The sequence below is a fragment of the Oreochromis aureus genome, linkage group 14 (assembly GCF_013358895.1).
Source record: "Oreochromis aureus strain Israel breed Guangdong linkage group 14, ZZ_aureus, whole genome shotgun sequence".
NCBI classification, from domain to species: domain Eukaryota; kingdom Metazoa; phylum Chordata; class Actinopteri; order Cichliformes; family Cichlidae; genus Oreochromis; species Oreochromis aureus.
This window is the reverse complement of record NC_052955.1, coordinates 19,734,340-19,756,617: the sequence shown is the minus strand read 5'-3', so window position 1 is coordinate 19,756,617 and position 22,278 is coordinate 19,734,340. Positions and strand designations below refer to the sequence as shown.

The 22,278-nt window shown below is 39.4% G+C and overlaps 1 protein-coding gene across 1 annotated transcript; it reads right to left on the bottom strand.

The window, feature by feature from the left end:
* Positions 1-123: 123 nt before the first annotated feature.
* On the bottom strand, positions 124-10,965 carry ankk1 (ankyrin repeat and kinase domain containing 1). The gene is made up of 9 exons (XM_031749914.2): positions 10,593-10,965; positions 9,635-9,917; positions 9,342-9,493; positions 8,976-9,025; positions 8,013-8,168; positions 7,211-7,335; positions 6,305-6,338; positions 4,007-4,247; positions 124-3,067 (listed from the first exon to the last, which is right to left on the bottom strand). Exons 1-9 carry the CDS (start codon positions 10,775-10,777, stop codon positions 2,026-2,028), a joined length of 2,268 nt encoding a protein of 755 aa, XP_031605774.1. The 5' UTR covers positions 10,778-10,965; the 3' UTR covers positions 124-2,025.
* Positions 10,966-22,278: the final 11,313 nt, after the last annotated feature.

Here is a 22,278-nt window from a genome sequence, read left to right as displayed (position 1 = left end):
TTAGGAAGTGGCATCAGAAGACCTGTATAGTTTTTTTTATGTTTTTTTTTTTTAATGAATTGTTTGATTTGAATACTAGTAGGACAGAAATGCTGTTAGACAGTTTACACAAAGACACAGCTCTGGTTTCCACGGATAAGTTTCATTCACATCTGTTAAATTGTCATCTGACTGTTTACAGTGGATAACAACTGCACAAATGTCATTTGCTTTCAATTCTTTAGACATTAAAGGCTTCATACATTTCAAATGTGAACTGCTGCAGTTAAAAGGACACTTTGAACTATAATCTGCTTCACATCCAACCCGACCTGAAATAAACAGAACTCTGCAAATGAGATTCTTTCCATAACACAATGCCTGCTTTTCAAACTCTGTTCAATGAAAACACGGTCAACATATACTTCACCTTGTTGGGTTTCTGATATAAAACTACATGACATTATGAATCAGGACTTTGCATATAGGAACAAGGAAAAATCTATGCAAATAATTAGAATTTGTTTGCAGGTGTAAATTAAATAAAAATCTTATGATTTTAAAGTAAAGGATTTGACTGTTGTCTATAGGTTATAGTTTGTATTGAGACTCTAGTATTTTAGTCAAGTGGTTCAAAGCACAGACTGTAATTAAAAGATGGATGTAGCCACCATGATGTCACGCATTAGTTAAGGATGTCTTGTTGTGAAACATTAAGCTGTTTGCCTTCACCTTTGCCATCTTGAACATGATGAGCAAGGGGAGGAGTTGTTTTCACAACCAGGAGTGTTACCCCCTGCTGGCCAATGGAAAGAATGCACTTCTGGAGTGGACCCAGGTTTTTAGACTTGAAAAATATGTCCATCATTTACATAATCTATCGTTTCTAATAGTGTATTGGTCGGGTAAAAAGACAAATGGCAAGACACAGAGAAAGAAATAGTTTACCCAGTTCTTCTAATGACCAGGAGAAGAGGACTGATGGTTTCATGCTGTCACGATGTAATCAAAATCAACACAGGTAAACAGGCACTTAATTTACTCAGGGTCAGAGATGCTGTGAAGGGGAAAAATGAACTTGGAATAAAATAGCAATTTAAAAATGATACAGCAGACATTCACTTAGCAACATATTAAAAAAAAATCAAGCTCAGTGTAGGTCAAATATAACTCTGCTCTGTTCATTTACAGTAATTTGATTCAGCTCAGCTCCTAGCACTACATCTAAGTCACTGTGGTTCCAAGAAAACCCTGTGAATGTGTAGGTCAATACAGCTCCTGAATCCATGCATTTCATTTCAATTTAATAAGGTGTCACAGTGGTAAATGAGTGTGTCACATGCTGGGAAGTGACTCCTTCAGTCTGTAAGGAATTATCGTGGCTTGTCATGAAGCATACATGGATTTTTAATCAGAAATTCTCACATGACACTGTTAAAAATGGCTATATCAATTCTGATATATGTCATTTAACCAGATTGGACAAATAATACCTGCATAAAGTCTGACAGGTTTAACCAGAAGAATGCCTTAGTAACAGCAACACTTTTTACTATATCATTTCCATCTTCCAGTCGACAGGAAAGCACACATAAAGAAGCAAACAAGCACAGGGATTCAATAAGGAGAATCAATATACTTTGTCATAATAGTATACTTCACCTGATTGTGACCTCCGTGTGTGTGGCTCACTACAGTTTATCACAATAATGACCCTGTCAAACATTCACAGAGTTTAAAGTAATTATTTTCAATACAAATGCCTGATCGTGTGGCACGTCTGTGGAACTTACGGGAAAGTAATTACTGGAAAAATCAGATGCTGTTTTTTTAAGCAAGGACAGCAATAGATTTCTGCTTTCAGTTGTGCAATGGTCTGACAAAATTCAAAATATAGATGGGTTTGTGAAATTGATTTGGTTTTCTTACGCGTGGCAAAACTGGTCTTTTTTTCTGTGAAAAAATCATCAATATCATGCTTTAAGTTGCCTGATAATCCCTCCTCTATAGTGCAACTTCGCCATTATATTGTAATCCTCATGATAGTTAACATCCATTTTCTAGTAGTTCCACTATTTCCAACTTTTCACTCTGCTGAGCTACATTTAAAGCTGTGGATCCAAAAGAATCCAGCAGTGTCCCATCTGCTCCATTCATCAGTAAAGCTTTTACAATGGGTACACAGCCATGCTGGGCAGCCAGGTGTAAAGGTGTGGCATTTCCATAATTTAAAACATTGACATTTGCGCCATGGGATATCAAGTGGAGGACACTTGGAAAACTCATACTGTTACAGGCCACATGCAGTGGTGTCCATCCTTTACTCTCCTCTGTGACATTTGGGTCAGCCTTGGCTGATAAGAGTTTTGCCACCAAATCTGGCTTACTCTGGTGACAGGCCAGGTGTAGTGGAGTCCATCCGTTCTCACCTCTTGCATTTACACAACCACCCTGACTCTCCAGCTGGACCAGTGTTGCTTCATGTCCCTTTAGGGCAGCCAGATGCACGGGGGTCCATCCCTGGATATTGGTGGCATCTGGGTTGGCTCCGTTTGACAACAGCTGCCTACATATGCCTGTATGACCCTTCAGAGCAGCCAGGTGAAGTGGAGTGTTCCCTTTGCTGTCTGCAATGTCAACAGTTGCTCCACTCTGTATCAACTGTCTGACTACTCTGTTATGGCCTTCCTCGGCTGATAGGTGAAGAGCAGTGCAGAGACATTTGTCTGTCGCATTGGGATCTGCTCCATGAGTTAGGAGGAGTTTCACGATACTGAGATGCCCGTAGATGGAGGCCAAGTGGAGCGGTGTCCTCCCGTTTGCCTTCTCCTGTTCTACGACAGCTTCCTGCGATTGTCGCAAAAGCAGCAGGCGCACCACAGTTTCATGTCCATTTTGACAGGCCAGGTGGAAGGGCATCCAGCCGGTTTTTTCCTGGGCGTTGACGACAGCACCTTTGTCCAGCAGGAGTCGGACAGTCCTGTCATCACCATTTTGAGCTGCAAAATGGAGTGGTGTCCAATCATCCTCATCTCCCAGGCTCACATCTGCGCCATGTTCCAGCAACAAAGAGATGATGTCATGTAGCCTGTTGAAATTAAGTTTCATTAATAGAGTACAACTTAAAAATAAACAGTCCTACACTTCAGAAAACTACATAATGCCACCTTATTAGGATCAAGACAAGCTTGACTTTGCTTAAAAAACATAAATAGTGTGGAAACATGGGCAAATCACTACATTATACTTTTGCAGTGACCCTTGCCTACCAGACGTGGAACAAGATTCAGAGATAGCATGAAGTGCATGTAGTTTTGCAATCGAGCAACTAGAGCAGAGACAGTGTTGCAGTTTTCAGGGATGTTTAGGCAAAAGTTCAAGCATACTTAGTCTTATACTATGGATGATTTTCTGATCTCTCTGTGTGAACACTTTGTTGCATACAAGTATAAATACAATTTCAGGAAATGCATGTTTTCTAGATATTTATGCCTTTCTACCAAGCATTGCATAAAGATCTTGCGCAAATGTGATGCCATAATCAAGATCTTTATAACATTTCAGAATATTTGTAGAGTTCTATAGATATGGCATAATAAAAAGATGTAGAGCCATTAAAAATATATTAATTTATGACCCATAATGGAGTCCTAAATGACTCACTCAGTGTTTAATGTAGCCTAAATAACTTGGTAGCTTGAGGGTTAATAATACCTGTTGGTAAAGAAATGGGGTACATATATGCAACACGCATACACGCCTTGCCATATAGACAAATAGAAGATAGAAACACAAGGACTATAGCAAGACTACAGTACAGACTGCTAAAAAACAGTGATACTGAATCAATGTTTTCCTTTAGTTCTTAGTAAGAAAGCAAAAACTGTATTTCCCTCATTTTCAGTGCCTCCCTTAAAGAGCAGGAAATCTGGTTAAACTAAGGATCAAAACAGGCAGTTGTTAGCACAGCATTGTCCCTTAGTTGCTTGTAACTGATTTAAGACAACATACACAGGTTTATACACACCTCTGCAGAACAGCAATAAGAAGAGGAGTGTAACCTTTGGCAGTCGTACAGTTGACTTCGGCACCCAGATTCAGGATGTGCTCGACACTCTCTGAATCACCGCTGGCTACTGTGCAGTGAAGGAGTGTTTTTTTGCCGGAAAACTGTGTGGATACGTGTTCCCTTCTCACAGACTTCCTGAAACTGCCAAAGTCCTTTTTTGATAGCATAGAGAGAATGGCCTCCTTGTCATACTGGCCATCTGTGAAATAAAAAGAAATTTGCATTATACAGCTTAGAAAAAAGAACAAAGTCTGATGTTAATGTCTCTATTTGAACCTTTTGTAAGCCGACGTTTAAAAGGATGTAGAGCTTTTGAGTAATAGTGTTGAAGATGCAGCGCTGTGCAAAAGTCATTTTTTTAAAGTGGCTTTCTGAAGGTCTTTTATAATTTTTCTTTGGACTTTGGCTGCTTTTTCACCTAATTTCAATCCAGTCCATGTACCTGACCATTTTAACACTGACCTATGAATCAGTCAAGGATATTAAAGAAACCTAACTCAAGGGATGAACCAGTGTTGTGTCTACACTGTATCTTTAAGCACTTTAAGTACTAAGCCTGTCATCGCAAAAGCAAGAGAATACATTTTAACATGCATTAAATAGTATTTTTGTACCAAGAAGTAAGTGTGCATTGAGTGTAAGGAGCAGATGGAAGAGAACATGGGGAGGTGGAAGTATAGCTTGAAAGTCAGTAAAAGCAAGATAGAAGTGTGGGAATACATGTGTTGGGACTTTTTTTGGACATTTGCACGTGTGCAAGTGGATATTCTGGAGGAAGGCTGTTAAAGGTGGAGTGGCTGCTCAGGAGGAAAAGACACAACACAGAGAAGATTCATGGGTTTTGTGAAGGAGGACATGCAAAGGGTTAGACTGATGAAAGAATGAGAGGGACATAGTGAAATGATCCACTGTGGTGACACCTAAAAGGGGAAGTGAATATCTACAGCCATGTGTAAAACATGGTTTCTGCCTGGATTTCAGTAAGTGGTGTTGGGGATCTTTTTAAAACTGATTCAAATATGAATGTAGAAAAGTAGCATCAGATGCACCATGAGCCACCATGATCTACCATGACTTTAATCCCCCATGAAATACTCTGAAAAGAATCTAATTGCCAGCCTTTATGAGCGTGACAATGGTGCTAAAAAATGCCAGTGTGTTTTTAAAAAACATACCTCGATTGAAAAGCACACAATGGAGCACAATCAGTCATGGATTGGCCTCCTCAGAGCCTGGACTTCAACATTACTGCAGCAGTGTGGGATCATTTTGATAGAGAAAAGAGAAAAGGCAGCCAACATCCAACGAAAAGCTTCGAATGACCTTCAGGAAGCCTCAAGAACTATTCCTGAAGACTATTTAAAGAAGTTACAAGAAAGCTGCCTATAAGAGTTCAGGCTGTGTTGAAGAATCGTGGTGGTTCATTTTCAAGCTTGTTAGAATTGCAGAAACTCTTCAATCTTTTTGCATGAATGTCTGGGTAGGTTGTCAGTCATCCAGGTCACCAGTCTGAAGAACTTAGTAAGAAAGCAACTGTTGTTTTCTTTTTAAGCTCCTCGGATTAAAATCTGTACTTCCATTTATATTTGAATTTGTTTCAATAAATCGCAGCAAATATTTTTTAGCAAAACATAGAGGAATAAGGGTTTTTTCAAGACTTATGCACAGTATTCTGTATCAGAATGTGTTCATAATTATAACAGACTGTAAGAGTGGAAAGTAGCCTGACTTATTATCTTAATGTTGTTTGCAACGCTGGGTCAAAAGCATCAACAACGCATTACTGTCTCCTCCACTGAACAACAGCTCATCCACTCTATTGATTGTATTGACTCTATTTGTCAGTGTGAAAGGTAATGTTTTTTTTTTATGTGACAGCACTGTAAACATCACTTTTGAAATGTCAGCCCTGCAAAAATTATATTGAACTGAACATTTCCATCATGCTCTGTTGTTTCTTTGGTGTATTAGAGTTTTTTTCATGTGCTATGTGCAGAGGTGTTTTTTTTCTGTTCTCAAACTGATCTCCCTGTTGGAGCTCAGTCTGGGGGGAGTTATTTTTTTCTCCTTATCTTTCCTCATGTTGTGCTTTTCCATGTTATACCCCTCTGACCTGTCTTCCCCATGTGATGTTTGTGTAATGTATGTATGGTCGGAAGGGTAAGACGGCGCTGGCACGGCTGGCAGCCTTAATCCAATTTCCCTCGGGATGAATAAAGTATGATCAATCAATCAATGCTCTAAGAGCGGGTTTACCTGAAGGAGAGTCGGACATTTCGGGAATAGTGATCTAAAATGGAAACAAAAGAAAATAAAACAAGTCATCACAAGTGGTTTAAAAGCACATTAATTAATCAGCTCCACAGTTAAACAGAGTAATAAAAGCTGATCACATTATTCATCTTATTTACACAGAATAATAAAGAGGGGGGGGGGGGATCCTGGTTGGCCACACTTTTTCATGCCTTGAAAATTTGTACAGAACTTCAAAGACGAGACTGAGACCTACCCTAAGCTGGAAAAATCGTTTTAAATTTCCCTTCAATACTACCATGACTTTTATCCTCTTGAAATAATGTGTAGGTTACTAGACTGACTGCCATGAAGCTTCCATATTTTTTCCAGCCATTTTAACCTCTTATCCAGTTTAGGGTCATGGGGGCAGGTGGGTGAGTGTGTTAGAGGTCATCAAAGATAACCAGTTCAAGTGTTAGTAAAGTGTCCGTTTAGAGAATGATGGTTTTAATTATGGAATTTGTTGTTTTTTAATGACCCGAATTAGTTTGCAGGATTTTTTAACCACAGTTGAGGTGGCTGCTGGATGCGTTCTCCACTAACTCTGTTGGTTAATCTTATGATGGGTTTTGTTGTTGTTGTTGTTGTTTTGCTTTTGAAGGAGCCCGGGGTGCCAGAAAACACTTGAAAGCAACTGGCTTTGAGGGTAAATCCTACTAAAACTGGCGATCCCCTGACTTTTCATTTGGTGTAACACAATTGACATTTTAATCGGCCTCAGATGTACATTGTGCTAATTAGCGAACGCTAGTGAACATTATAGTCAAGCTCCCTATAATACCACTAATCTGCCCTCAAAGCTGGAGTAGATACAGTGCATACAACAGAGCAACTAGGGTGGAGTCTAAAGAGTGGAGTCGAACAAACCTTTTTCACTGATGAGAACAGCCAGGGATAATTTGCTTTCTGTTCCACATCTCCATTTTTGCCTCTGTGAATTGGTCCCGGGACCTTAAAGACTTCGCTCAGAGCCTCCGTTTGCTTCACAATGTCTGCACACAAACAGCAGTCAAGAAAATCTTTGAATTGGCCTGTTCAAGTTAATGTATTCACCAAAACCCAGTGAGGACTGCGCCTCTACACAGCATGAATGGTCATCGAGGAATCGCAGGTGAATTATTTCATGGATACGGTACTAATTGTGGAGAGATTTGTGAACACGACAAATTGGACAAGGTGCTGTTTATGAATAAACATGGAGGTGATTTGTATTCATCAGCATGACTTCTCAAGTCATGAGTGCTTGCTTAAACAATGGTGACCCTGCTTCTTATTATGTAAAGGATGAAAACCTCATTTGAATGTATGTATTTCACTAAAGCATTTCACGCATTATACTGTGTGCTCTGGGAGCATATCATTGACTTTTGGCTTTAAAATTACTTCAAGCTAAAAGGAACAACATGACTATTTGTTGTTTATGCATTTATTTTTCTGGGAGTTCAAACACTGGTCTGATGAAACTGATGTGCACTAGTAATCTTATTAAAATCCGATTGCCGTGGCTCTGCTCTGAGCGCTCGAATGCAAAACTGCACGTAGTTCAGGATATCTCTAAATCTTGTTTCAGGTCTGGCTAGTAACCTGGAATGCCCCCTCCAACAAGTTTTGCATTTAAAACATTTAAATTCATAACAAAAAGCCTCCTGAAAGCATCCTTTTGCTGCACCTGAAAACGGTGGCCTCTTCCTGTGATCATCGTCCCAGGACTGCTTCATGATGCTGATCATCCGTTCGCACTCAGGAGGCCTCTGATCGGGTATCATAGTCACACAGGGCCTCTTCCCCTGTGACACCTGTAAGAGCACTGTGGTCACACTGCAACCTGCATCCAGATTTATATGTAGATGAGCACATGCAGTAAGCAGTCAATGGAGCAAAGTGAACCTACTTGTTTGATGGCTTTTTTCAAATTATGTGCAGGGCACTGACCCAAAGTATGCTATACATTCATTTAGGAGAGTGTAATTTTCTTCTTGTACAAATGATCCCTCTGATTATCCCTCTAAGGTTTAAGTTCTCACATAAAAATAGTCACATTTTTAACCTCAAAATCCGATTATTTTTTTCTAAAACATTGTGATAGGGGTTATGAATCATTAGTGGCTTATAATCAATGTGGTATTGCTTCAGAGGTCTAGACATACCAAATGAATTATTGTGCTTTTAACGTGTTTGTGGGTCGTTACCATTGTACTAAGCTTACAGACAGTTACTGTCGATATGCCAAGTTAAGATAACAATCTCTTGGCGTTGACTTGACTTTGAAAGTAGTATCAAGTTTATCTGATTCTGTAGGAAGACATCTGGCTTTTCTAACTCGTCTGACTTGCCACTTTAAAATGTTCACAGACAAGTTTTTTCTCAGGAGGAAATGTCTAATAATGGAATCATGAGTACTAATTACGCCAGTTTACCACAAAGCACATTTTGGTGCCGTGTTTTAAAGGTTCTGCGAGTTTTGTTTTATATGTTTCATAGTGTTATTCACATCATTTAAGAACTATTTCTAAAAACACTAAAATGAAATCCCTTTATGTTTATGCGGTGTTTTATAATTCCTTTCTAAAGAAACACCTATTAATCATTTTGGAATGAAGATGGGATTCATATCAAATGAATAATTTCCTACCTGCATACGGTTTCTGTTGTGTCAGAATTTCCCATATCACAATTCCAAAGCTGCAAATCAAAGCAGAAGGAAGCACTTCAGTCCTAGCGTTCTCATTGAACTTTGTGGATGTACTCCTCATACATAAAAGGCATTGAAAGCTCTTTTTTGTTCAACGAAAAGCTTTTCAGCAATGAAAAATAAATAAATAAAAGCGCAACAAGGAGTGAGTGATATACATCTAGTATGTCCCTCTGAGTTCTGAAAGATTAAAGTATATATATTGTACAGCAAGGTTACACTGTGTGAAGTGTGGACTGTGCGCCGAATCGGAAAAAAAGCTGTGATTCTGATGGTGCAATTTCAAAAACACCCTTGGCAAGTCACCTGTAAACATCAAAGGTAGTTCCTGGAGGATCGGGGGAGTCAGTGAAGGTCTCTGGAGGAATGTAACTTATGTTCCCTCTTGCAGTCAGACGCTCCATGAACAAGGTCTTGTTCATGCCCTCCTCCCAGTGGATTAAACCAAAATCTGAAATCTTAGTAAAAAAAAAAAAATACACACACACACACACACACACAAAACAAGAATAAGACAATGTTATTGAATTATCATAGAGCGCTCTGCAGAGCTCAGAATAAGCCAGGAGTTCATTTTAAGTTTCCAGAAGTTTACTGACCTTGATGTGGAGATGATCGTCCACAAGGATATTGGAAGTCTTCAGGTTAAGATGGAGTAGTGGAGGTTTCATGCTGTGAAGGAAATTCATGCCCAAGGAGGTCTCATGAATCATCTGAAACTTCTTTGGCCACATCAAAGTGTGACTGGCTAGAAGATTGTTCAGGGACCCATTACTCATGTACTCCATCACAAGTGCAGTCACTTCACTGCACATGCCATATATGGGCATTATGTACTTGAATTTCAATTTGGCTATGCTGGACACCTCCTCTATTATTTTCCTGGAACAGAAAAAAAAAAAGGCTGTGATTTTATTCGAATTTTGAACTTTGACCACTGGAAATGTTTTCTGTGAAAAACATCAAAAGTAGATGTGTTGAGAGCGATGGATACAATGAATCCAATAGTTTTTCTACAATTCAAGATGAAGTCACAGTCCAATAAGCATTACAAAATATTAGTTTAATCTTGAATTTGTTCCGGTTCACTGATATTTGCCTTGGACAATATACTGTTTACCTTTTTTAGAATAGCTAGTGATCAATCTCTTGGTTTAAGCCATGTTAATTCTGTGGTTGGTTAATGTTTAACTAATACGTATTCAACAATCAGTTGTCATGTCTGGTTCAGAGAAGGAGAAATGAAAGTGATAAATCATAGCTGTGTTGTAACTAGTCCATGTGGTGTTTTACATTGCATGGACTTGTTCTGTATAGCCGTTACACTCCTATTGCCAAGTCTAAGTACTCCCTGTTGCCTGTGATGGTGTTAATTTAGCCTTTCAGAGGGTGCGTGGTGCTATAATATAGTGGGGTGGGATTCGTTAACAGCTTTGTCATATTACAATAAGATTTCCTGGCATCGCAAATGGTAATTAAATGATAAGCTGTGGGCCTTTCCTTTCTATAGACCCAATATTCTTCAAAGTATTCTAACAATTATAACTTAGTTCCCACCTGTAAAAGTTGTTTCCACACAAGGTTGTGTCAAAAGTTTTCAACGCACATTTTTCCCGCCAGAGCTTGACCTTGACCTGGTACACCTCACCAGATTTGCATTTTGCCACCTTAATCCAGTCAGCCTCAAAATCATCCTTTTGGAAGTTCCTGAACTGCCCAGGAGCTCGGTCAAGGCGATCCATGAGTGCAAAGCTCCTCTCTCACACAAGCCCTCAAAACAATCTCAGTCTTTAATCCTTCACATCAACGGGGTTTATCTTCCAGATCAACATTGATCAGCAGCACCGCAGGAGCTTGTGTCTCACACGGGGAGAGGAAAAAGCCCAAGAACACAGACACACTTTAAAATAAGTGGAGCTGGCTGTGTGGAAGTTACGAGGAGTGACATCCAAACTAAACTACACTCAAGATCTGTGGGCGGAGCTGAGCTGAGGTGTAGAACTTGTTTGCTCTGCAATGCTGCAAAGCCGGTTTTTAGCAGCCGTTACTGCTGTCATAGCTTTCGGTCAATAGTAAAAGCACTTTTTCTTTCTCCTCTGATGCCAAGTTGTGATATTTTTTACATGCCAGTTCTCTCCTGTCATTCGATTCTGTTTACAAGTGTTTGTCGAAACACTAAAACCACCAGAAGTAAGGTGAATGAGACTGAACACATCAGTGCAGTGGTCTGCTGGGGGGACCTGCGGGTCAAAGAGGTGGTTTTATCATTATGGCTGTTCACAGTAACCTTACTGGCTCATGACCCATCCACTTTAACAAGGCACACCACTAACACACATAGTTGAATGGCTCAGTTGTAATCTGAGTTGAAGGATATGCCCATTTTGCTAGCACCAGGGAGCCATGGTATGCATTAGTGTATGTGTTTTGTGTGTAAATGACATGCAGGCTCTTACATGTACGTAAGAGCCTGCATGTACAGGCGTAAAGATGTACGTATTATATAACTAATAAATGGGCTAAAATTAACAACACACACACACACACAGAAAAAGCTTTCACGTGCTGCTTGCTTGTGCTTTTATTTAGAGTTCACTCTCCTGCACTAGTGTTCTTATGCTTGTGTGCCTTGGCAAAACCTCAGTGTCAGGTTGCTCAGACATCAGTGCTTCCAAGGCGTCTGCAGGTCCCAGTCCACTGTTGCATCAATAAGAGACACTGATTAGACGATATTCAACAGCTCTGCCACTCAGCCTGAACCTCCCGCTCCACCTCTCCTCCTAAAATCTGAGCCAAAACCACACCTGAATACTACAATCAGTTTTAAGATCAATAACCCACCAGAACCCCCTAGAGTAACACAATATGGCGGCTCTGCTATGCCTTGGGAATGGTTTGACTCAATTTTTCCTCTTAACAGGAAGGCTCAATGGAACTGCAACTCAGACAAGGTTGATGGGAGTGTTCCCTTCAAACTAATGATGCCCCCATCCATACGATCCACGGCATTGATTGAATAGCTGTGATAACTATGAAAATTTTGTCGTCATAGATCTCTGAATGAATATACTAGACAGTGCTCTGTACTGCCACCATAAAAACACTAATTGAGGGAATGTGTTTTTGACAAATGTTATTTATTGTTCCTGCAGAGCTCCAAAGATTTGAACAATTATTTTCACACACACTGACCCTGGAGCTGTTTTGGCAGCATGTGGTGGCCCAGCACCTGGAAAATCTCATCTAACTCATCTAGTAGGAGAAGTTTTGCCACAAAGCTCTACTCTCTTTTTTTAAAGCTTATTCTTTGTTCAGGCACTTATTTTTTAGTTATTCATTTGTTTTTTAATGTGTTGGGCACTGAACTGCACACCAGCTGGTTTCTCTGTGATTAGATGTGAAATCAAAGACGGTGTGCAAACACATTAGCAAACACCTTGTCTTTTTATGCACTTCAAGTAGAGGACACAACGTGACTGTCAAAATAAGAAATAATATAAAAAAAAATCGAAAACAGTCATAGTCATAAGAACATGATGTGTTTCTCATTTAAAGTTCAAAATTACCTGAAACTGTGTGGAAAATTGACTGAATAGCTTTAGAAATCTTTGAGCATTCGTTATGTGTAAGCATCCACTACCACAAAGCAATGCCAGATCATCATTTCACCTACACCTTACCCTCAGCCTAGCTGGTTTTCCTGCCACAGTTTAGGACACAGAGATGCAGAGAAAATGAAATAAGAAAAGACTTTGACCTGGTAGAGTCTTATTGTTTTCTGCATACAAGAAGAAGGACATCATTTCAATTACATTGTGCCTCTATCTTCATTAAGGCTGAAATGAGGCACAGCATTGCTTCATTCTACTGTGGAGCTGGTCATAGAGTTAATTTAGCATATTCCAAATGTATCAATAATCCTTAATAATGAATTGTAAATTTAGCATCGCTGCAAGCGGACTTTCAATGATGCTGCATCTTGCTGGGATAATAGTGCATAGGCACTATTATCTGTGAACCCATTTCATCTCTCGATCTTTCACAACATTTATTGTGAAGGATCGGGAGCCTTATATTTTCTAATCATGTATTTCCATCTTTCTGCATCATTAAAGCAGGCTGTTCCTTGAGAGAAAAGATTAAACTGCCCGGCTTATGCAAAAGGATTACGGTAATAGAAAGCTCAATCAGGAAGATGAGAAAACAAAGACGTCCTCTACCTTCTCTTCTATTCCCACCTGCTGTTCTGGTTTATAGGCTCATTCAGTTATACTCCACCACCATTCAACCCCCTTTAGAGCTGAATTTATCTTGGGACATGAGGTTTTGTTGCAGTGTTAACGATAGTGATGAACTCCCACATACATTTATAGACACACACATATATAAATAATTCCTGTGGGTCCCTAGTAGCTATGGTACTCATTTGGGCCGTCTCCCTTGGGTTTCTTGATTCCCATATAGCACATTTAGAATAAATATGGCTCCCTTGAGAGCAAAAGTCCAGCAAAAATTCCCAGTTGTGTGCAACTCTCTCTGTGAAGTCTATTTCTTATTGTATGTGTCTTTGTCTTATTTTTTTAAACTACAAATGTAAATGTGATTCATCAGGTTTTCTATGCATAATGCACGTCTTATGAGAGACCAACCACAGCCCAGCATTCTGCAGTCATTTCATCCTCTGAGCTAGCTTTTTGTTCAGGCTTTCATTTGGGAGACATGGTTAGAATTCTTTGGTTAATAATTCTACTTCTAAAGGATTTTCCCTTGCCGGCTCCTTTTAAATCTGTCAGCTCTCTCTGCAGGGATGTAGAGCGCATGTGGAACACATCTACAGGGTCACGTTCATTTAGACATGTCCTATTGATTATATGTTTATTTTGCAAACCCCAAAATGGGATAAGCTCTAACTATATTATTGTGAGGCTTGACAAGATTATAGATTCATTTTTTTGCAGAGCACTATCAAAGGGTGGAGCATTGTGGTGAGCTGTGAATGCCTTTGCACTCAAATATAGGAAGACATGAGCAGAATTACTAATTTAATGATATGAAAGATCTTCACTTAATAGAAGGTCACATTTGTTTTATTTTGACAGCATATTTTCTTCCACAAAGACCAGAAAGGCTGTTCAGGATATGCCCTGCTTATATATATATATATATATATTTTATTCTGGAGATGGCAAAAGTGTCAACCCCTCAACTCAAGTCCTAACTACCCAATCGCTTTCACTCATCCTACAAATACGGGTGCAATAATAAATGAATTTAACATTTACTGACAGCCACAGCTTCATGCCTCACTAACTAGCACTATTATTTAGGAGAGACTCATGGATTGATGTTCCAGTGTAAAGCAGGCAGCCGTGATAAGATTTCAGATAGGCTACCTGAGGGTGGAAGTCTGTCTTCTTTGATGGAACCCGCATCTTGTGGCTCAGCCAATGGCATTAGCAAGCTCCACCACACCGGGTAAGCTGACTGGTTAGAGCTAAAGGGTTTACGTCCTCTAATGGCTAACAAGCTTAACTCCAGCATTTCTTATTAATATTCTGTGAACACAGACGCCACCACTGGACTAGAACATTGCTGGGCTCCATGCACCTCTCAATAGCAACAAACATTTTTTATTCATTATTCATTTCTGCAGAATAATAAACATTGACACAAAAAAAAAAAAAAAAAAAAAAAAAAAAAAATTAATAAAAAAAGGAGAAATATAATGGTTACCAAAAAAGAGTCAGACTGAAAACTGTGAAATAATTATTTATCTTTTTTTGCAGTGGTTCAAAATCTGAGGGTGCAGTAATTTAGTAGTGTTTCACATTTAAATCCCATATAATATAAAGCTGGGTCTGTTTCGATTTGCCTAGATCAGCCAAAGTCAAGAGTCACTCTGCACACTGAGCTGTGGCCCACTTAAAAACAGAGAAAATCCCATGGAGCCCACCTAAAAAAAGAAAGTGATGTATTTCTTGGAAAATTGTAGTCAAAAAACACTAACAACACAGGCTGTTGACTATGTTTTTGCTAATGCTAACCAGTCATATGCAAAGTGTTAAGATCAATGTGTGACCCACCTGCCACAAACTTCCATTTAAAAGCAGCACATTCTGGTCAGGTTAATATCACAAACTAACCACCTCCTATTACCAGTTTTAATTCACTTTTTACATAAATAAATACATTTATATAAACATCTAACTGTACTCATGTAAGTCAGTAATTTCAAACTGAATTACTGTGGCTTACCTGCAGTAACTTCACCAGCAGTGCCCACCCCACACTGTGGGAATCACTGGCCTAGGCACACTCAAAGTAACATATAATTTACTTATTGTTTGGACTTTGATTTAAAGATATATTATGTAAATTCTGACACCACTAGTTAAAAACATGTCTGCTAGTGCAGGAAAATGGGAGCACAGGAGTTGCTGTCTTCACCAATGTGTCATATTTTGGCTTAAAATGGACTCAAGGAGAAGACTGGTTAATATTTAGGGACAGCTGGTAATTGGTTGGTTTATCAACAGGGACGCGACCAGGAGCCCTGCCAGAGAAGAGAGAAAGTGTTAACAGCAGCCAAGATCAATTGAACAACACAATGCAGTCTTGTTTAATTAATTTCCACTGTCTTGCTTGTTGGTCTTGAATAAAGTTTCCAGAGATGCTCACGGCTGGTAGGCCAAAATCCAAAGCAGACCAGGGATGGAGGGAATGGTGTCTAGGCAGGTGGAAAGCAGGTAAATCCATTCCTTTGCAAGGAATGAAAGTGACTGAATGAAGCAGGCGAGAGTAGCTGGAGGTGTTTGAAATATTCTTCAGGTAGGTTGTGATTCAGATTTACAGGACAGGCTCCAAGCGGTTAACTAGAAAGGAGATGGACAAAACTGGGTTACGAAGGAAAAAGCACAAACACTAACATATAGCAGGGAGGGACTTATTATAATTATCATTATGATTATCATCATCAATCACCGGCCAGAATTTGAAGACCAGCTCTAGCCTCCACTCTTCGCCAGATGGTCTGCTACCTCGCAGTGGGAAATCAGCTCATATAATATTGCTTAAATTTCATGTTCCTCCTCATGTTATGTTAACATGATTTTCTCCCTGCATCTTCAGTATCCACGCTCTAGGTTCAACACTCACCTGTCTCTCACCTGGTCTTCCAGTGCTGGTCAACTCAGTCTCCATGTTTCTTACTTGTCTGCCCTCCTGCCTGCAACAATCCTCCGGACACTGAAAAGGGAAAAAGGTCGGACATCTTGGCTACTCACTCCTTGACTCTCTCGGACACTCACCTAGCTGCCTCCCCTGGAATCATTGCTCTTCATCTCTCCAAGTGAGCGATTTAATTCTTCTCACTCTTCTGAAAATTCTCACCTCAACATCCCTGATCGCATTTACTGGATTAACCCACCTTTTCTTCTCTTACAGTGAACTCATCTGCTGTGACATTCACAAAACTCTCTCTATTAAGATTCCTGAGTTAAATAAAACCTTTGCTCTAAAGAAACACTTAACCACTGTGTCTGCATTTGGATCTAAACTCAAGCCTTTGTGGTCGTTTGTATTTTCTAATTAGTTTTTATTTTTATTTTGACTCTTTGTTTTTATTAATTTTTAGTTTTGTTCAGTCCATGAATGACTCATCAGACAAGCTGTAGTCATTTTTTTTTTACCAAACTAACAGATACTAAAACTAAGAATTTTTTTTTTTTTTGACCAAATTCACGAAATCATTTTCAGTTCATTTTTGATTTTTGTTAAATGTGGTATATAGACCAGATATGGAGGCCGTTCACCTTCAAAATAAAAGTTGCACACCACCGATATGGCCAACATGTTTCAAAAGGCCCAAGTTATTGCCAATGTATCCATTCCACTTCTAATCTTGTGTGAATGGGATCAAGTTGGCAATTACACATAATCTGCTTGTGATAATTGAGCAATTAATTGTGATAGGTGTGTGATAGCCCTGCGACAGACTGGCGACCTGTCCGGGTGTACCCTGCCTCTCGCCCTAAGACATCTGGGATACACTGCAGCACCCTTGCAACCCTGAAAAAGGATAAGCGTAAGCGAATGGATGGATGAGTGGATGGATGGATGGATGGATGTGACTGAAGTGTGATAAATCTGTGAAATCTATTTCATGTGCGTCACACATGAAACAGAAATTGCCATTAACTTTTACACTGAATCTGTCAAATCAGCTCTTCATAGATTAGAATCAGAAATTCATATTTTGTCCACAAATATTGGCATAGCTGCAACATGACATGGGTCATGTCATGGTCACACGGAGATTGCCATCCTATTTTTCCTGAAGTCTGACTGACATATTTAGCAGCAGTGAGGGCTTCCATTAATGCCAGGAAATCCTGACATCAGATAAAATGTCATTCAAGGCACTGTGTTCTGGGCACCTTGCAATGTTTACAAATAAAAGTTAGAGAAATTTTAAATTTCTACAACTATGAAGTCTGAGTTTATACTTTTAACAGCCACACTGAGAATGTTAATAGATAGAAATATAAAATAAAAGTGCACAAGGTCACTGAAACAGTTGTGCAATGAATTAAAAGGATAAACCCCACTTTCTTCCTTTTGCCCAGTGACTGTGTGAAACATGTGGGACTATTTCAGAAAATCACCGATGCAAAACCTGAACTCTGATTTCAGATAGGCGCAGAGGGAGGGAGTCTTGAACACCGTGAGCTGAACTCTATGCTGATGGAATCTTATCATTCAAATACTGCCCCTGAATTTCGTGTCTGTTTTTTCTCCCACTAAAAACCCTGAAGGTCAACATCCTTCATTGGGAGTCAGTGTTGAACTCGCTGCACAGCAGTGCACCTACATTTAAAATGAGGAAAGAGAAAGAAACAGTGCTAACAATGTTCCCCCAAAAAAACTTTACTGGTGCACATAAAATGGATCAAGGAATATTATGTTAGGAATACTGCTAGAAAGGCTTTTCCCACTCGTATTTTGTTTCATTGTACTTATTAAGGATTCAAGTTAAAGATTGAGATCAGGAAAAAATTCTTCTTTAGAGACAGATTAATAGTAAATCAGTGCTAATACATATTCTGATATTGTTTTCCACTATTTCATATTATTAGCCACATTATATTACAGTGTATAGATACAGAAGCAATATTTCAGGGGTGTTGTAAGTTCTCTTGCGATAATAAATGAGCTTCTACCACATAGACTCGATATAGGTAACAAGACACAAATGCATACATTATTGTGTATTAAACAGTTATTAACAAGCCATTATTCTCGAAGTGGGAAACAAAGCATGCTGATTTCTTGCCCCTGGGGAAAAAACAAAGGTCTCAAGGTTTTTTTTGTCTGTCTGTGAATGATAATAGACTGCTCATGGTTAAGTACAAAATTAGACTGCAACAGCTGTGTCACCTGTGAAAGGCGGTGTGAATTGGATTGCTCCTCATTGTCTAGTCTAGCCTATACCAGCCGATGCAGCTGGCCGCCTCTGCTCTGTGGCTAATATGATTGACTGCTCCACTGTCTGTTGACTAATGTAATTGTCTGCAGCTATTTTGGTAAAGACTTGATCCGTGTAAAAGGCGACAGTCCCTCCTTGGTCACGGAAGGATCAAGTCACCTCCTGGGCGAAGACAGCCGCAGCAGGCTCGTGGTGGAGCCGCCGAGCGGAGCAGCCAGTCACCCCGTTTACGGTAGGCCAGCCACACCAGCAGCAGCATCACTGTGACAAGCGAGGAGCCAACCACCAGGCTGACTATGACCAGAGCCAGGTCCAGTTCTGATGGTTCTGAAAACCCCCCCAAAACAAACAGACCATAAAAGCCACAGCCATGACTTGTTTGTGCAGTGTTCCCTAGTCTCTTTTACTTTCATCGTGTAGCTTTATATGACGCACTCATGAGGAGAATATCTCATTTCCTGTCACATCATCTGCCATGCATTCTCTGTTATCTCAGATCATCATTTTTGTGTAAGGACCAGCTAATAATTACCTATCTCCTCTGGAAAGGTAGAGTTCTTCACTTGTTTCAACATGGGTCCAAAGGATATGCGATTTTTCAGATTGGTGACAATAGTTTGCGAGCCCTCTGAGGGAAGTGCACGCCTCTGCTGAAGGCACTGCTACAAAAAGACAACGAGATATGAAACAATTAAGTTTGGAAAATGGTGAAACAGCTAACAGGTTATTATCTGTTTGGGTGATGGATGGTTGTTCTTTCTGTCTGTGATGATAAACAGAAAGAAATGTGCACGAAAGCAACACAAATAAATCACTCGTCTGATAAATATTTTGGAAAAACCTGATTTCTTTCCTGGCAGTTTGTTTTAGTTGAATAAAAAGAGCATGAGCAGAAGTATTTATTTCAAATAAAGAGCTGCAAATAAGGATCTGAGCTTGTAAGGAACAGCTTTCATTTAATCTAGGCACCCATTCTGATTTAGAGCAGCTCAAACAGGGTTTTTGCAGTGCAATGTATAGCTTTTCTGTAGCTGATGTGCTTCACCAGAATACATAGTCTCACATCAAGTGCAAAGAAGAAAAACAATTTGTCACAACAAGAGGGGGGAAAGGAGCAATAGATGTGGACAAAGAAAGTTGCAGATAATGTGGTACAATTTGTGTCAAAGCTCAAACTCTCAAAGTGTTTTACTGCTCTATATGATGGAGCTTTTATCATCTATCATATATCCCCACTGTTTTACGTGACCACTGCAACAGGAAAAAACAAAAAAAAATGGCTGAGAACTTAGCAATACTAGAAACACAGCTGCTGTGGGAGCTGTAGAAGTGCTCTTCAAAGCCAGACATCAAAATGAGTCTCTGGAGTTTTTCCTCTCTTTCACCTCCGCCCTCTAACATGCACTTATCAGATGATTCCCCTTTTCCCATTAAATCAGAGCCCTCATTCCCAAAACAGCAGGATACAGGGGTTGGTATTAGAGCAGCCATATCCTTTGCTGCTCGTGTAGTGTTATTCTCTAACTTTGTGAAGACCTCATCTAACCTATAGTGTGTGTGTATAATCACGTGACCAGGGCTCCAGGCTGTGTGTTTGATTCCTGGGGTTAGCCTGCATGTCGGTCTTTGTATTCTTTCTAAAGAGTGAGATGTATAAAATACTTGTATTAGCAATGGCATGTTGCATTAGTTGTACCAAAGCATTCTTTTCACTTCTGATTCTAAAAAATTATGCATGCTTCTGCTTTCAAATAATTCTTCCTCACATAGTTTTTCTATCATATATCCCATATTTTCATTTACCCTCTCTCTTTGCTCTTGTACCCAACCAATTTAAAGGAGCCCGCTCACTTCTAGTCTGTCTCCATGTTTTCCGTGTCACAAAATTTAAATTACCTTCAGTCACTTCCTCTTTCATTCTCTCACATCATTACGCTGTGCACCCACTGCAATCTTACCCTTTCACAGTCAGAGTGGTTCCTCAGGCAGACACTCAGATCGCAGTGTAGGTACACTACTGAGTAATTAATCATTTGGAAGAGACTGATGGTGAAGCTGGCGCTCGTTGACAAGGCAGTGGGCAGTAGTGTGATCCCTGCTGGTTCTGCTGCTAACCTGAGGCACCAAAACAAATGCAGAGTATAACCTTAGTGGATTTTTTTTCTTTAAAAGGAATAGTGGAATGTTTAGGGAAAAGCGGTTAAAGTGAGAAAATCCTGCAGGTAAAGTCTCGGTCACATTGCTGCCACAGGCCATGGAAGCTGCAGCGATCAATAAACAGTGCACCGTTTTTTTGTCAATATTTTGGATTGGACTGAGCTGAACACTTAAAAAACAATAAATCATATTAGGTAAATGTCAGCTTTTGTTTTAGGGTGTTGTAAGATTGGTAGTTATGGTATGTAATGTTAATATGTTTTGCTATAAATTCTGATTTAGCGTCCAGAATATATTCACCAGTGTGCTGATTTTTTAATCGTTTCCTCAACTCTTTAGGAGGTATTAAGGTTATTATTTCAAGGTAATTTAAAATGATTTGCTTTTTTTTTTCTTCATTTCACTCAGGAGAAATACATTTGGTGTAAACATTTTTTTAAGTTTAACAGTCACTCAGACTTTGATATTTTACAGGTTGTCTATTTACAGTATATTGCTGCTTCTCCATATGTGTGGAGTGCACCCAATTTCCATCTATGTGACTGATCCTGGCTCAGAGAGATAACGCCATCAACCTACAACAGCCTTCTTTTTATCTAGAATATTTAACTCTTAGAAATGGACCTGCAGCTTCCTGGATTGATGTGAATTATAGTAAAACTGTTTATCTGGTAAAAATAAATAAATAAAAATAGATATACTTTTAAGCAGTGACAGTCTAGCCCTATGTATAATAACAACCCTGGGCCGTGTGGATAAGTGTTACCTGGTAAAAATTTAATACCTGAATTTTTTTCATTATTTTTTTCCCCCATCACCAGCTCAGAGATTTGGGAAAAACTGAACATTTAAACTTATATTTAATCAAAAGTTTAAATGAGACTGCGTAACAACCTTATTACAAGAAGTCAACAAACACTGATGTTATCAAAGACATCAGAACTCTATCCATCCATCCATTTTCTTGACAGTTTATCCAATTCATGGTGGTGGGGGATTGCTGAAACACAAGAGTTGGAAAAGAACACAAACTCTTATTTCCGACTTTCCCGTTTACCTGGAGAAAAGACAGCAGGTAGAGTTTGCAAGGTCTGGCTGGATGGTTGGAGACAGACAACAGGAGGTGACCCCGAGGTTTATCTGACTGTTGTTTGTCTTTAGGTTGATAACCACTCTGAGGTTCCCCCGGGCAGGTACAGCATCACCAGGCTCTACACCTCTCCCAAGGTCAAGACTCATTTCTGCTGTGTAGTTTCCACTGCCACACAGGTCCTCTGAAACTTCCGTTATACTACCAACAAATCGGTGTATTTGCAACATGAATCTTAACATATTTACATCATAAATATCTTTAAAGAAGGGCGGCACCAAAAATGTTATTGTGTAAGGTACTGCATATTACATACTTTATGTTATTGCTAAACATAAACACAGGAATCTTATTTTGTGATTGATTTCTCAGTGTAGACATTCATTTACATCTATTTTGATTTAGTATAGAAATCAGCTTTAGGACTTGCAGTCACATGAGTATCTCAGGTTGAACAAATACAGCTCTGAAAACTCTCCCCACCTCAGAGTTTTCACAGTTGGGAAGGGTAG